Genomic DNA, 12,742 nt, shown 5'->3' with positions numbered 1-12,742 from the left:
TACAGTGTGACCCTCACTGATAAGAAATTCCAACTATAAAACACTATCCTAGCAGAAAATAGCTTCTGAGAGCAGGAAAGAGATAAAAAAAAGGTCAATAGTTCATAGATTTTAGCTCTGGCATACTTCAATGAATGTGTCCTTGAGCAAAAACAATTAAACAGTTAAAACTTAAAAAGTAGATTTGAACATAAAATAAAACTGTGGAATATATTAAAAAGTCATTTTAGGAGAAGATAGATATAATCATTTATTTTCGCCTCGGGTGTCCTTTAATTAAAGCAAACCTGAAGCGAATAAAAAAAATTGTATGAGATAATGAATTGCATGTGTAGTAGGGATAATGGATAAAACATTAGTAGCAAAGAAAAGGGTCTCCTATATTTATTTTCAGTTTTATAGCTTTTTTTTATAACATTGCATCATATTGTCATATTTGCAGTTTTATAAACCATACCGTCTGTTAAGCTATAAAACAGAGCAGAAATAATGACCCTTTGGACTTCCCTGCAGTAAAACCTTATCTCAAGCTGTCTCTCAGTCTTTCGTGGCTATTTAAGTGCTTCAGAAAACAGCACTGTATTCCACCAAATTTGGGTCGGAGAGCTCAGAGAAGCTCTTTTGCATAGATAACCACTAAAGTTTTTAACTCTTCCTGTACTGGAAACAATATGAGACTTTTTTCTTTGCTACTAATGTTCTATTTCTTAGCTGTACTGCCCATATAATTCATTATCTCATACGATTATTTTCACTTTAGGATTGCTTTAAAGTGACAGGTTTGCTTTAATATGTATAAAATATGTATGCAGAGCTCGGTATAAAATAAAGTGTTCTGCAGCAAAATGTCATTTCACCGAGTTACAAAAACATTTTTTCTTCAAATATTTTAAAACCAATTTTCTCAAAAACTCCAAGACCTTTTTTTGAAATAAAGTTTAAAACTAGTTTTTTTTGTTTTTTTTTTACACAATTAACGTGAAAAAAAAACAATTATGGGGCCACACAAAATGTACGAGTGGATTACGTGAAATAAATTCCATTTTCAAAATTGTAATTACATCAGATAGTAATTGCAAAATGTTATGTGGAATTTTGCATAAGCCAAATCAGCACATTACAAATGATCACTAATGGTGGTTGAATCTGCTGGTAAAAATCGATGCTTGTATGTCCAGCTTGTCAGACAGGAGGGACCGAGTAAAAAAAGGTATCCCTCATTGCATCAACAGCTCTGCTGACAGATAAGGAGCTGGTAATTGTCCATTCATAATCTGCAGAAGGACAAGGCTACTGAGTTGTCCTATGCAGTCCCTTTGCCTTCTTTCCCATAGTCCTCTGCTCCAGTAAACATGGAGGAACTTCTGTTTTACCATGGACCAATGGATTCCAATCTATAATGCCCTCCTGACAGCCTCTAGCCCCGTACTATGAGGTTTTACTTACATTGCCCTTCTCAAACTTGTTCACGTTGTTCTTGCAATCAATGAGAAAGCGTTCCCCAGTGTCGCCGAGGTCTCCAAAAAGGCAAAGGAAGACGTTGGCATCGGTTCCACTCCCGCTCACGTTCCCCGTGTGGACGGTGACTCGATACTTCACCACTGTAAGGGTAAACAGGTAGAGATGATCAGGATGCCCTCGCTAGTCCACTGGCTGCCCTGGCAGGGAGATCTGCCTGCTCCCTACACAACACCCCGTAACCGTAACATGCATTATTCAGCAACAACAGCTGGCGAACTCTCCATTCATAATTCATGGCAAGATTCACTTTCACCTCTGAAAATCTAGAAGGTCAAGACTTATCCACCCTCCACTATTAGCGCTGGAAAACAGAGGGATTAGTCGAAGCTGACCCCGTAATATCATCGCCTTCAACTTTCTAAGGAACTGAAGTGTAACATTCTCAAACTACGGAGGATCTGGGTATACGCTGCAAGGCTGAACGCCCAATATACGGCTGAAGCACACACTATATAAGACGTCTTCGAGGATCACTATTGAGAAAAATTTTACATTTAAAATACATTGAAACAAATAAATAAAAAGCACATTTCTTTTCAATTCAAGAGTAAAATGTGCTATAAATTTTTTTTTTTTTGCTTTGTTGCTGTCACTTACTACTGTAAGTAATAGAAATCTGATGGAACTGACAGGTGTTGGACTAGGCCAGGCATGTTACGGAACTACAAGTCCCACAATGCATTTGCCTTAATGAGTCATGACTGTGGCGGTCAGACTCCTGTAATGCATTGTGGGACTTATAGTTCCGTAACATCTGGAGGGCCGAGTTTGCCCATGATTGGACTAGCCCATCTCCTCATGGAGGATTCTGAGGGTTTTCTTTATATTCAAAAGCACTTAGTGAATGGCAGTTTCTCAGTCCAACTTCCAGAATAGTGTTCAAACAGGTAGGGGAGTAGGCCGGCATCTCTGTATAGATTCTTTCCAGGGAGTACTTTTGTAAAAAATAAAGGTAATGCTGGGAATCCCCCATGAAGAGATGGACTAGTTGTCTAGTTCTACTAACTACTGTAGGTGACAGCAACATAGGAGAAAAGTCATTTATAGCTCATTTTTCATACTTCTTATTTGTTTGCGTTTACAAGTATTTAAAAAAAAAAATTAAACAAGTTTTCATAAGATTACAACATTTTCATGTTTACATGGCATACAGCTCCCTTGTTTTTGCATGAGATCAAAATTAGGTGCGATATGAAATACTTAAAGATATAATTACCTCCAAAATAACCCACAGTTACAGAGGTTATTTACTGATCACATCAGCTATACACATAAAACGGGTTGTTTTGCCGGTTACAGTCTGTGAACGACAGCTCTACCCTCCCGCCCTCAAAAAGCCTTTCCCTAACTCCCTCCCATTCAAACCCTTGAAACTTTCCCACCCCTCTCCCCTCCCTTCCCCCTTTGTCACTGTTTCTCCCCTATTTCCAAAACAAGTGTATTTGAAGTCATCATTTTTGTACTTGGGATATGATCCTCTTCTTTGGAGGGTACATTCTCTGTGTGAGGTTTTTGTTACTCCATTAGGCTGCATAGGCGTATCATACTTTAAGTTTCCCCAGGCTTCCTTGTAGATCTGTCATGGCATACCGTATACTTATACGGTTGCATTATTAATTTAATTTCCTGTTGCGTAAATGTGGTTGTGATAAATTTTTCCCCATATTGAAAAGAGCTTTTTTGTGGACCTTTCCTTGTGCTGTTTTGTTTCCAAGTTGTCCAAGTTAAACAGATGTAGCAGTTCTTTTTTAAGGTCCCAAATTGTAGGTACACTGGGGTATATCCACTTATTGTAGATAACTTTCTTAGCTGCAAGCAGAATAAGATGGACCAACTTGGAGATGGGTTGAGAAGTTGTTCCACTCCGATCTGGTTGCGTCGACGGGTCATGATGAAACAGACATAAGAGGGGGGATAGCTCAATAGAAATGTTACTTTTTTTCTGTATGTAACCCTTTACTTTTTCCCAATAGTCTTCTATCCGATTACACGTCCACATGCAGTGAAATAGATTTGCATTGGAGGCTAAACATTTTGGACATTCAGGTTTATAGTGTGGGGGTGGGGTTTTATATTTTATATTGAACGCATATTTCGCTCGATGAATTAATTTATAGTGGGATTCCCTCCAATTTTCACTTAGCACTAGTGACCTAACTATTTTGTTTCCCTCTATGATGGCTTTACCCAGGTCACCGGACTCTATATCTTTGTACCAATTTCTGAAATTATTTTTGGCTAGTGATTCCAGACCAATGGATTGTAGATTATGATGGATATCTGCTAATGATCTTGTACCACCTTGTGGTTGCAGCATGCGATCAAATTGGTCTGGGTTCATGATGGATCTAATGACTAGCGCCTGTGAATGTACAAAGGATTTTAGCTGTGCATAGTAGAGGAAGTGCTGTTTAGGGATCCCATACATAATAATCTGAACATTTATATAGCGCTTTTCTCCTGTCGGACTCAAAGCGCTCAAGAGCTGCAGCCACTGGGACGCGCTCAGGAGGCCACCATGCAGTGTTAGGGAGTCTTGCCTTGAACTCCTTACTGAATAGGTACTTGACCTAGCCAGGATTCGAACCCTGGTCGCCCATGTCAAAGGCAGAGCCCTTAACCAGTACTCTATCCAGCCACTACGGCTCTTATTTCTTGGAATGAATACCACCAATCTCTCATAAAGGACCACAAGTTTCCCAATTTTGTTATCCCCTTATTTTCCCACTCTAAAAATCCTTTGTGTGCTATACTGGCCGGAAAGGCTGGGTGTCCCCACAAGGGCATATATTTTGATAAGTGGTAGGGTCTGTTAAAAAGCTTTCTAGTTGCTTTCCAGGTTGTCCAAGTATCAATTATTGTCCTACTAGTTTTGAGTCTGGTCGGAAGATGGCTGTTGGGTGTGTGTAGAATTGCCATAGTAGACCACGGTTCCAATAGTGCTTCTTCTAATTGAGTGTTTGAGTATACATTTGTTCTCATCACCCAGTCCCTTATATGTCGAAAGAGACATGCCAAGTTATATAGTCGTATGTCCGGGATTCCCGCTCCCGCCCAGTCTTTAGGTAATTTTAATTTAGTCAAAGCTATCCGTCGTTTGCGGCCTGCCCACAAAAAGTTTGTGAATAGTCTGTTAGTTACTTGAATGTCCTTGTGCTTCAGTAAAAGGGGTATTGTTTGTAGTGGATAAAGCAGTCTCCCGAAAATTACACTCTTTAGGTAGCCATACACTGGCTCGATTCCCGGCCGTTTCGACAGCAGATTCGATCCTGGGATCGAATCTGCTGCCAATCGTTCGCGGTAAACGCAGCCGCCGATCCGATTCCCTCCCGAAATCGGATCGGTCCGTCGATCGCGCCGTGCGGGAAATTACCCTCGATCGCCCGCGGGTAAAGTGCGCGTCGCTAGCGGCGGCCGATCCGATCAGGTATACATTACCTGAGGCTGGCTCCCGGACGTCTTCTCCGTGCTGCACGGCTCTGTTCCGGCTCCATCCATCCCGGCGCTTCCTGTGTCACTGCAGTGACCAGGAAGTTCTAATAGAGGGCGCTCTATTTGAACTTCCTGGTCACGGAGTAACACAGGAAGCGCCGTAATGGATCCGGAACAGAGCCGTGCAATGCGAAGAAGATGCCCGGGAGCCAGCGTCAGGTAATGTATACGGGGGGGGGGGGGGGGGGACAGGCGGCAGGAGCAGCTCAGCAGATGGTGCATCGGTTTCATGCTGAAATCGATTCACAATCTGTTTGCAGTAAAGGCAGCCATACGATCCCTCTCTGATCAGATTCGATCAGATAGGGATCTGTCAGCTGGTCGATCTAATGGCACATCGACCAGTGTATGGCTACCTTTAATGACAGCCGACCTTCCCATAAGATTTAGTGGTAGATTTGTCCACCTTTGCAGCTGTTGTTTTATGCTTTGGAAAAGGGGGACATAATTTAGGGTGTATAACGAATTAGGGTCTTTTGTTAACCTAATACCTAGGTACTTACGGTAACTTGTGCTTTAATTGATATGCCCTGTTCCTGTGCTACTGATGTTGAGTCATTTCCACTTGTGATAAATATTAGTTCACTCTTACTGTTATTTATACAGAAGCCACTTTGCTGTCCTATATGCCGTATTATTTGAAACACCTTTGGGAGGTCCTCTTTCGGATTGGCCATAGTGTTTTAAATTTTAAAGTTTTTAGAGTGGTCCTTAAAAGGACAACTAAATTTAAATTACATACATTTAAAAATTGTTCTTATTGATTTATAAAGCACCACCATATTCTGTGGCGCTGTACAAAGCAAGAATCAAACTGGGTACAATATAATACAGACAATGGCCCTTGCGAGCTTACACTCTCATTGTCTCTACTAAAAATGTTTGACTCAAAACTTTATTCCCATCCTTTCAATTGATATATTACTAATTTTAAAGTGTTAATATGAAGGAAAATGAACCAAGATAGAGATCACCAGTGTGGTTTCAATTATAAAACATATTTTTCTTATGAAATCTTTATGATATGTGTGACGGGGGTGTGATCAGGGGTGTGGCAGGGGTGTGATTAGGGGTGTGGCTTAAGTGTCCCTCTTTCTCATCTCAAAAAGTTGGAAGGCATGCTAAAGCAGGAATGTCAAACCGGTTCTACGAGGGCCGAGATCCTCACACATTTTTGACACAGCTCAAATGAATTGATGGGTCTGAATCAGAAAGGGCGTGGTCCATCAGGTAGAACACATTCCTCTCTTTCTCAGTCCATCCTAAACACTGGCATGGATCTGGCCCTCCAGGCCTGGAGTTCCACACATGTGATCTAAAGGAATGGGGGGAACAAGATGTGGGGTAGTATACAATATTTATACCTAGAGGCAGTGTGTTTAGGGTTATCTAGAAGGAGTGCAACTTGGTCAGAGGTAAAAAGGGTCAGTGGCCCAAGGTAAAGCATATGCTTCTTGGAAAAGTGAGTTATAAGAGCATGTTTAAAGGTTGGAGAGTAATGGATGTGTTGTTGGACAATAGGAGGTCATGAGCAGATCTGAGATTGCGGTTGGGTTGGTATCTGAAACTAGGGCGGAGATGTACAGGGGAGAGAGAATGCGGAGAGCTTTTTAAGTCAGAGTTAAAGGGGCACTATGGCGAAAAATTTTAAAATTTAAAATATGTGCAAACGTAAACAAATACGAAGTATGTTTTTTCTAGAGCAAAATGAGCCATAAATTACTTTTCTACTATGTTGCTGTCACTTACAGTAGGTAGTAGAAATCTGACAGAAGTGACAGGTTTTGGACTAGTTCATCTCTTCATAAGGGATTCTCAGCAAGGCATTTATTCCTTATAAAGTGATTCCCTAAAAAGGATTTAAACAATGATGCTGGCCGCCTTCCCTGCCCCCCTACACAGTTTTTGGTAGTTGGACAGAGCAACTGCCATTCACTAAGTGCTTTTGAAAATAAATATATCCCTGAGAATCCCATATAAAAAGATGGACTAGTCCAAAACCTGTTGCTTCTGTCAGATTTCTACAACCTATTGTAAGTGACAGCAACATAGGAGAAAAGTAATTTATGGCTCATTTTACTCTGGAGAAAATGTACTTCTTATTTGTATATGTTTGCACATATTTTAAATTTTACAGTTTTTTTTGCTGTAGTGCCCCTTTAAGAGTTTGAACTGGATCCTGCTAATTGGCTCCCCCCTGCCAATGTAGATTTCTCTCAGAGTAAAACGCACTATAAATGACTTCTTTCTTATGCTGCTGTTGCTTCAATAGGTAGAGAAAATCTGACAGACCTGACAAGTTTTGGAATAGACCATCTCTTCATGGAGGATTTTTAGGAATTTATTTACAAAAACACTTACTGAACAGCAGTTGCTCAGTCCAACTGCAAAACAAAAGTGTGCAAGCGAGTAGGCCGACGGTCAGCATCTTTGTATAGATCCTTCCTGGGGAATGCTTTTGTAAAAAAACAAAAAAATTATTGAAGCACCCCGTGACGAGATGGACTAGTCCAAAATCTATGAGATCTGTCATATTCCTACTACCTACTGTTAGTGACAGCAACATAGGAAATAAGTAATTTATAGTGCATTTTACTCAGGGAGAAATGTACATTGTAGAGGTTTTTTTTTAGATAGTTTTTAAGCTACACACTTAAATCAGTTTTACAGGTAATCCAAACACTTTGATCAAATATGCCAGACATATTTTGGCCCCATTATAGCTAATCAGTTCATTTTTTTTTGGGGGGGGGGGGGCAGCTTAATGATAGAGAGTGTGACTGGATATGTTGGAAAAATTCCATAGAAGGTGGAGGAGGAGCAACAGTGGACGATAGATGACTGGTATAATAGATAATGCATGTTACTGTATGCTGCATCTAACGGCCCAAATCTTGCTGTTCAACCGATGATCAGCAGATCTTCCTGAAGTACGTTGTAGGAATCGATAGTTGTCTGATTAATTTCTGATCAGTGAGGGATTGATCGGCTTGGCATACTAGGCCACAGTAGACCTCTGCATGCCTAACTTAAAGTGGATCCAAGGTGAACTCATTGCATAATTGTGTTTCTTTCCTATAGTTTATAGGGCATTCCTCAAGCCAAATACTTTTTTGTTTTTGTTTTAATACTCTAATTCCCTATAAACTAAACAAGCCACGCCCACAGGTTTTCAGAGTGCCTTGGCAGTAGCAAGGGCTCATGGGAGCTCAGTCTGGGCAGGAGGAGGGGGAGGTGATACTAGCCATTGATTTCAAAGGCAGAGGGGAGGAGGGAGGAGGAGGGTGGATTAGGTTTTTTCCACAGGCTGAGTGCTCAAGATGCAGATAAGCCTGCCTCTGTAATGTTTACAAACAACATGGCTGCTGTCATTGTATCACAGCAAGAAATAATCATATTCTATTAAAGCTGTTGGCAGCTAGATTTGCTGGGAGAAACGATCTGAACTTTAGATAAGATATATAGACAAGTTACTTGTTATACTTAGTTTTTCATCTTGGACCCGCTTTAAAGGGGAACTGAAGAGAGAGGTATATGGAGGCTGTCATGTTTATTTTCTTTTAATCAATACCAGTTGCCTGGCAGCCCTGCTGGTCTATTTCTCTGCAGTAGTATCTGATTAAAACCAGAAACAAGCATGCAGCTAGTCTTGTCAGATCAGACTTATAAGTCTGAACCACGGAAACACCTGATCTGCTGCATGCTTGTTCAGGGGCTATGGCTAATAGTATTAGAGGCAGAGGATCAGCAGGGCTGCCAGGCAACTGGTATTGTCTAAAAGGAAATAAACATGACAGCCTCCATATACCTCACTCTTCAGTTCCCCTTTAACTGCCAGAATATTTGTAATGCTGACCAGCACCGTGTTTTAAGCCCAATGTAGGGGGGACATGGATCTATCGCAACACTAAAGGTGGCCAGTAACGATCCAATTTCTAGCGAAAAATCGTTCGAGTGATCAGAAATTCTGATCGCAAGTGAAATCGTTCACTACACCATCAAGTAACCAATCTCTGCTTCCCATCTATCACAACCAACAAGAAAATCTAAAATTTGGTTCAATGAAAATCCAATCCAAAAGGCAGAGGTGCCTGGCTCTTCTACTGACCACATATGCTATTGCTCCGTTGTTATTGCCTGATGAAGCGGGATCAATCCTGCGAAACGCGTTGCATATTTGGAGTTCATAAATAAAATATATTGACTGTCTTTACTACAGTCGTTGTGTGTCTACTTGGAGGAGGTAAGTCCACCACTACCTCCTCTATTTACCAAGAATTTGGTTTTTAAGCTCATTTAGCTTTCTTTTATCCTTTTGGCGCCTCTGTTCTCCTGCATAATATTGAGTCCACCCTGGGTGGAGGGCTGAACCCCCTTTTTCTCATCTACAGAGAGCGACTTCTTATTCCTGAGTGGGGTCAGGAAAATCTCCCCACCTGGCTTTACAGTGGTTGCCTAATGGTAACCCTGGTTTGTGAGTATTAATATTTACTCTATTTAATAACCATTTACCAGTACATATTACACTATTGGGGCTCTTGGTGTTCCTTGTTTTTATCTCGTTTACAAGGCAAAAAGCTGTAACTGTCAAGTAAAAAATTGCTTCCATTCATATGAATGGAGCGGCAGTTGATCACTTTCATACGTTTTCAGTGACAGCCAGCCTTCAGTGCAAAAAATCAGGTAAGACCCAAACAAAACCAATGAAAATTAGGCTAAAGGAGCGTTCCCCAATGCAAGCACTCACAACACACTATCCACACTCCGATATACATAACCCGATTCACGGGAGTAGGTGGATAGATGGTGATTCTGTAACTTTAAAGTGGACCGGACCTTTTGCACAGGAGCGACAAAGAAAACACAGAATTCCACTGTGTGCATCCTGCATTTGTATATAGTGAACAACCAGTCTAATTCTCCCTTCTCAGCAGTGTAATTTGAGCTGTCAGCTGTCTGGCGAGTTGTGAGCCAATATGTAAACACAGGAAGTTAACCCTTTATGTGTGCTATACTGCATAGTTGTGTGTTATATAGTTGTGTGTTATTTTTGAATAGACGGAGAGCTGCAGTATCCTTTTGAGTTTATTGATCATCACTAACACAGCCAACTGACTGATCTACATTTTCTAGATTAGAGTTAAGCAATGGGTATTGGTTTTCAACACAACTGGACTTTCTTCTTATACTTCTGAGGGGTCTTTCTTCTTATACAAAAACACTCACAGTCACGCTTACTAACAGTCATCCGCGAAGACCGTTGGTGATCATTATTATTATTATTGATGTTATAGGCGACAGGTTTTCATGAAGTGGTGAGAGTGGACAACATGCAGCAAGTAGGTGAGCAGCGCCTAATAGATGTACAATCTGAGTGAGAGGATCCCTACCTTATCTCACAATTAGAAGATGACCTTCGTTCCCTACCCGCTGAATCTGCCACACTCCAAACTCAGGTCAAAGCCATATTTCTCTGCCAAGAGGACATGGAGAATCACTTAAAGTGAATGGTTACCGATTAAAAAAAAAGAAAAGTCAGATACTCACCTAAGGAGAGGGAAGGCTCGGTCCTAATGAGCCTTCCCTCTCCTCTCTCGGTGCCCGATGGATCCTCCGTTCAAATCCCCCGCCGCGGGGGACTTCGGAAGTCTTCGGGAGCACTCGGGCTCCCGAATACGGGCCGCTCCTTACTGCGCTCGCGCGAGTGCGTCATAGGCCCGTGCGAGTGCGCCATAGTGGGCACTCGCGCATGCGCAGTATGGAGCGGCCCGTCTTCGGGAGCATGAGTATTTGACCAAACTGGTCAAATACTGCAACAGGGGATCGTGAGCGGGACCGGGCACCGGGAGAGGAGAGGGAAGTCTCATTAGGACCGAGCCTTCCCTCTCCTTAGGTGAGTATCTGACTTTTCTTTTTTTTTAATCGGTACACATTGGCTTTGAAGTGGTCTGAAAGTCAGCATTTCTACTTTGCTCAAAAAGATTCCTCATAGCTTTAAAACTATTATCCCAGAAAAAAATTGTAGCAAAACATCACTGAAATGGCTAAACACAGCACTTTGTCCTGCTATGCAAAGGCTATTCAGCTTCAAATCCGCACCCAGACTGGAGATAACAGTATCTTTGTTTACATTCCAATGTTGATACATTGGGCTTGATTCACTAAACCGTGATAACTGATATCACGGTTGCGCTAACGTTTTGCGAGCGTTACAATGCTCATAACTTTTTCGTATGCAATCGCGCATTTTTGCGCACAAACGCGCATTTTGATTTTTGCACAAAAATTCACGTTTGCGCATGAAAATTTGCGATTGCGCATAAAAAATGTTACGTGTCTTATAGCGCGCGCTAAATGCTAGCGCGACCATGATATCCGTTATCACGGTTTAGTGAATCAAGCCCCTTGTGTGTAAAGGGGCCCATAAACTGGTTGATTCCAGCCATCGATCGATCGATCCTATGGAATCTATCGATCAGAAATCGATTCTATCATAATCTATCAATTGTTTTGCGGACAATTTCGATCGATTTCAATCGATTTGATCTATCTGACAGGATGGAAGAACTAGGTCGATCTGCTGCTGGCAGCAAATTGATGGCCCATAGAGTTGCATTGGATCTAATGGTCCAATAATGCATTTAGATCATTTTCCAATAGATTTAATTCTGAAATCTATTGGAAATCTGTTCCTAGTGTGTGGCACACATCAGATAGATTCCTGTCAGATTCAACTTGACAGGCATCTGACAGAAATCTATCTGATGGTCGAATCTGCTGCAAATCTGTAAGTGTATGGCCACCTTAATGAGAAGCTGTCTCTACTTTAGGCACACACAGTTCAGAACAACTCATTAGAAGATTTTAATGTATAATAAAAAGCAGTTGGAATAAAATGCAATGGCAGCTTTCAGGGCAAGATAAACTATACTTTGGAAACTTGTAATTTGTAGACAGACAATATTACTTATGCACAAAAGCAAATATGATAACTGTATGAGTAATAAAAAGTAGAAAAACACATTTTTATTGAATGTTATGTCAGAGTTTCAGACCACTTTAAGGCAAAATAATAGGTTAGTTGGCTTGCCAGAGCGCACTGAGGGAGATGATCCTGTTGGATTTCTTGAAAGACTACTTATTACTCATTTTGGATGGGAGGCGTTTTCTGATGCCTTTTGTGTTGAGAGGGTGCACCATATACAGCGATCCAATCCACAGGATACTCCTCCATGTACATTTATTGCCCCACTACTAAATTACAGACATAGGGACATGATTCTAAGACTAAACCGGCGGAAAGGGAAATATCAAAATTTACAACGCTATCATACACAGCTCTGAGGATTTTCTCGTCCAACAGTACTTCGGGTGTTTAGAGAGTGGCAGAAAAAAACCTTCAAGCTATAAGGACTATTCTAGTCGAAAAAGGCTGGAGAACGAGAGAGTTGAAAGGCAAGTAGCACACATAGCCCAAAGCAACAGAAGGGCAACAAGACAACAAATTACAGCTGAATTAAATGCTGGTGCATCACAAAGCATATCCCAACGCACAACAAGACGGACAAAGCAACACACAACAAGACAGACTTTGCAAAGGATGGACTTTAGCAGCAGGAGACCATCAAGAGTGTCTTTAGTATGACAAAAAAATAGGAAAATACGCCTGTTGTGGGACTTTTCCATCGTGCTTGATCGGTCTTAAACTGTTTTGAGGAACATCAGAGTT

At 41.2% G+C, this 12,742-nt stretch overlaps 1 protein-coding gene across 3 annotated transcripts in view; it reads right to left on the bottom strand.

Annotated features, from left to right (window-relative positions):
• LOXHD1 (lipoxygenase homology PLAT domains 1) overlaps positions 1-12,742 on the bottom strand; it is a 275,680-nt gene that overhangs the window by 116,739 nt on the left and 146,199 nt on the right. For 2 of the 3 annotated variants that reach the window (XM_068251570.1, XM_068251579.1), the window contains exon 19: positions 1,447-1,601. In XM_068251570.1, coding sequence (XP_068107671.1) covers positions 1,447-1,601 — 155 coding nt within the window. Of the gene's footprint in view, positions 1-1,446; positions 1,602-12,742 lie in introns of those variants that run through there. The other variant, XM_068251585.1, reaches the window with a different exon arrangement.

The sequence above is a fragment of the Hyperolius riggenbachi genome, chromosome 1, assembly GCF_040937935.1.
Source record: "Hyperolius riggenbachi isolate aHypRig1 chromosome 1, aHypRig1.pri, whole genome shotgun sequence".
In the NCBI taxonomy this organism is placed as follows: Eukaryota; Metazoa; Chordata; class Amphibia; order Anura; family Hyperoliidae; genus Hyperolius; species Hyperolius riggenbachi.
This window is presented reverse-complemented; position numbering and strand designations above follow the sequence as displayed.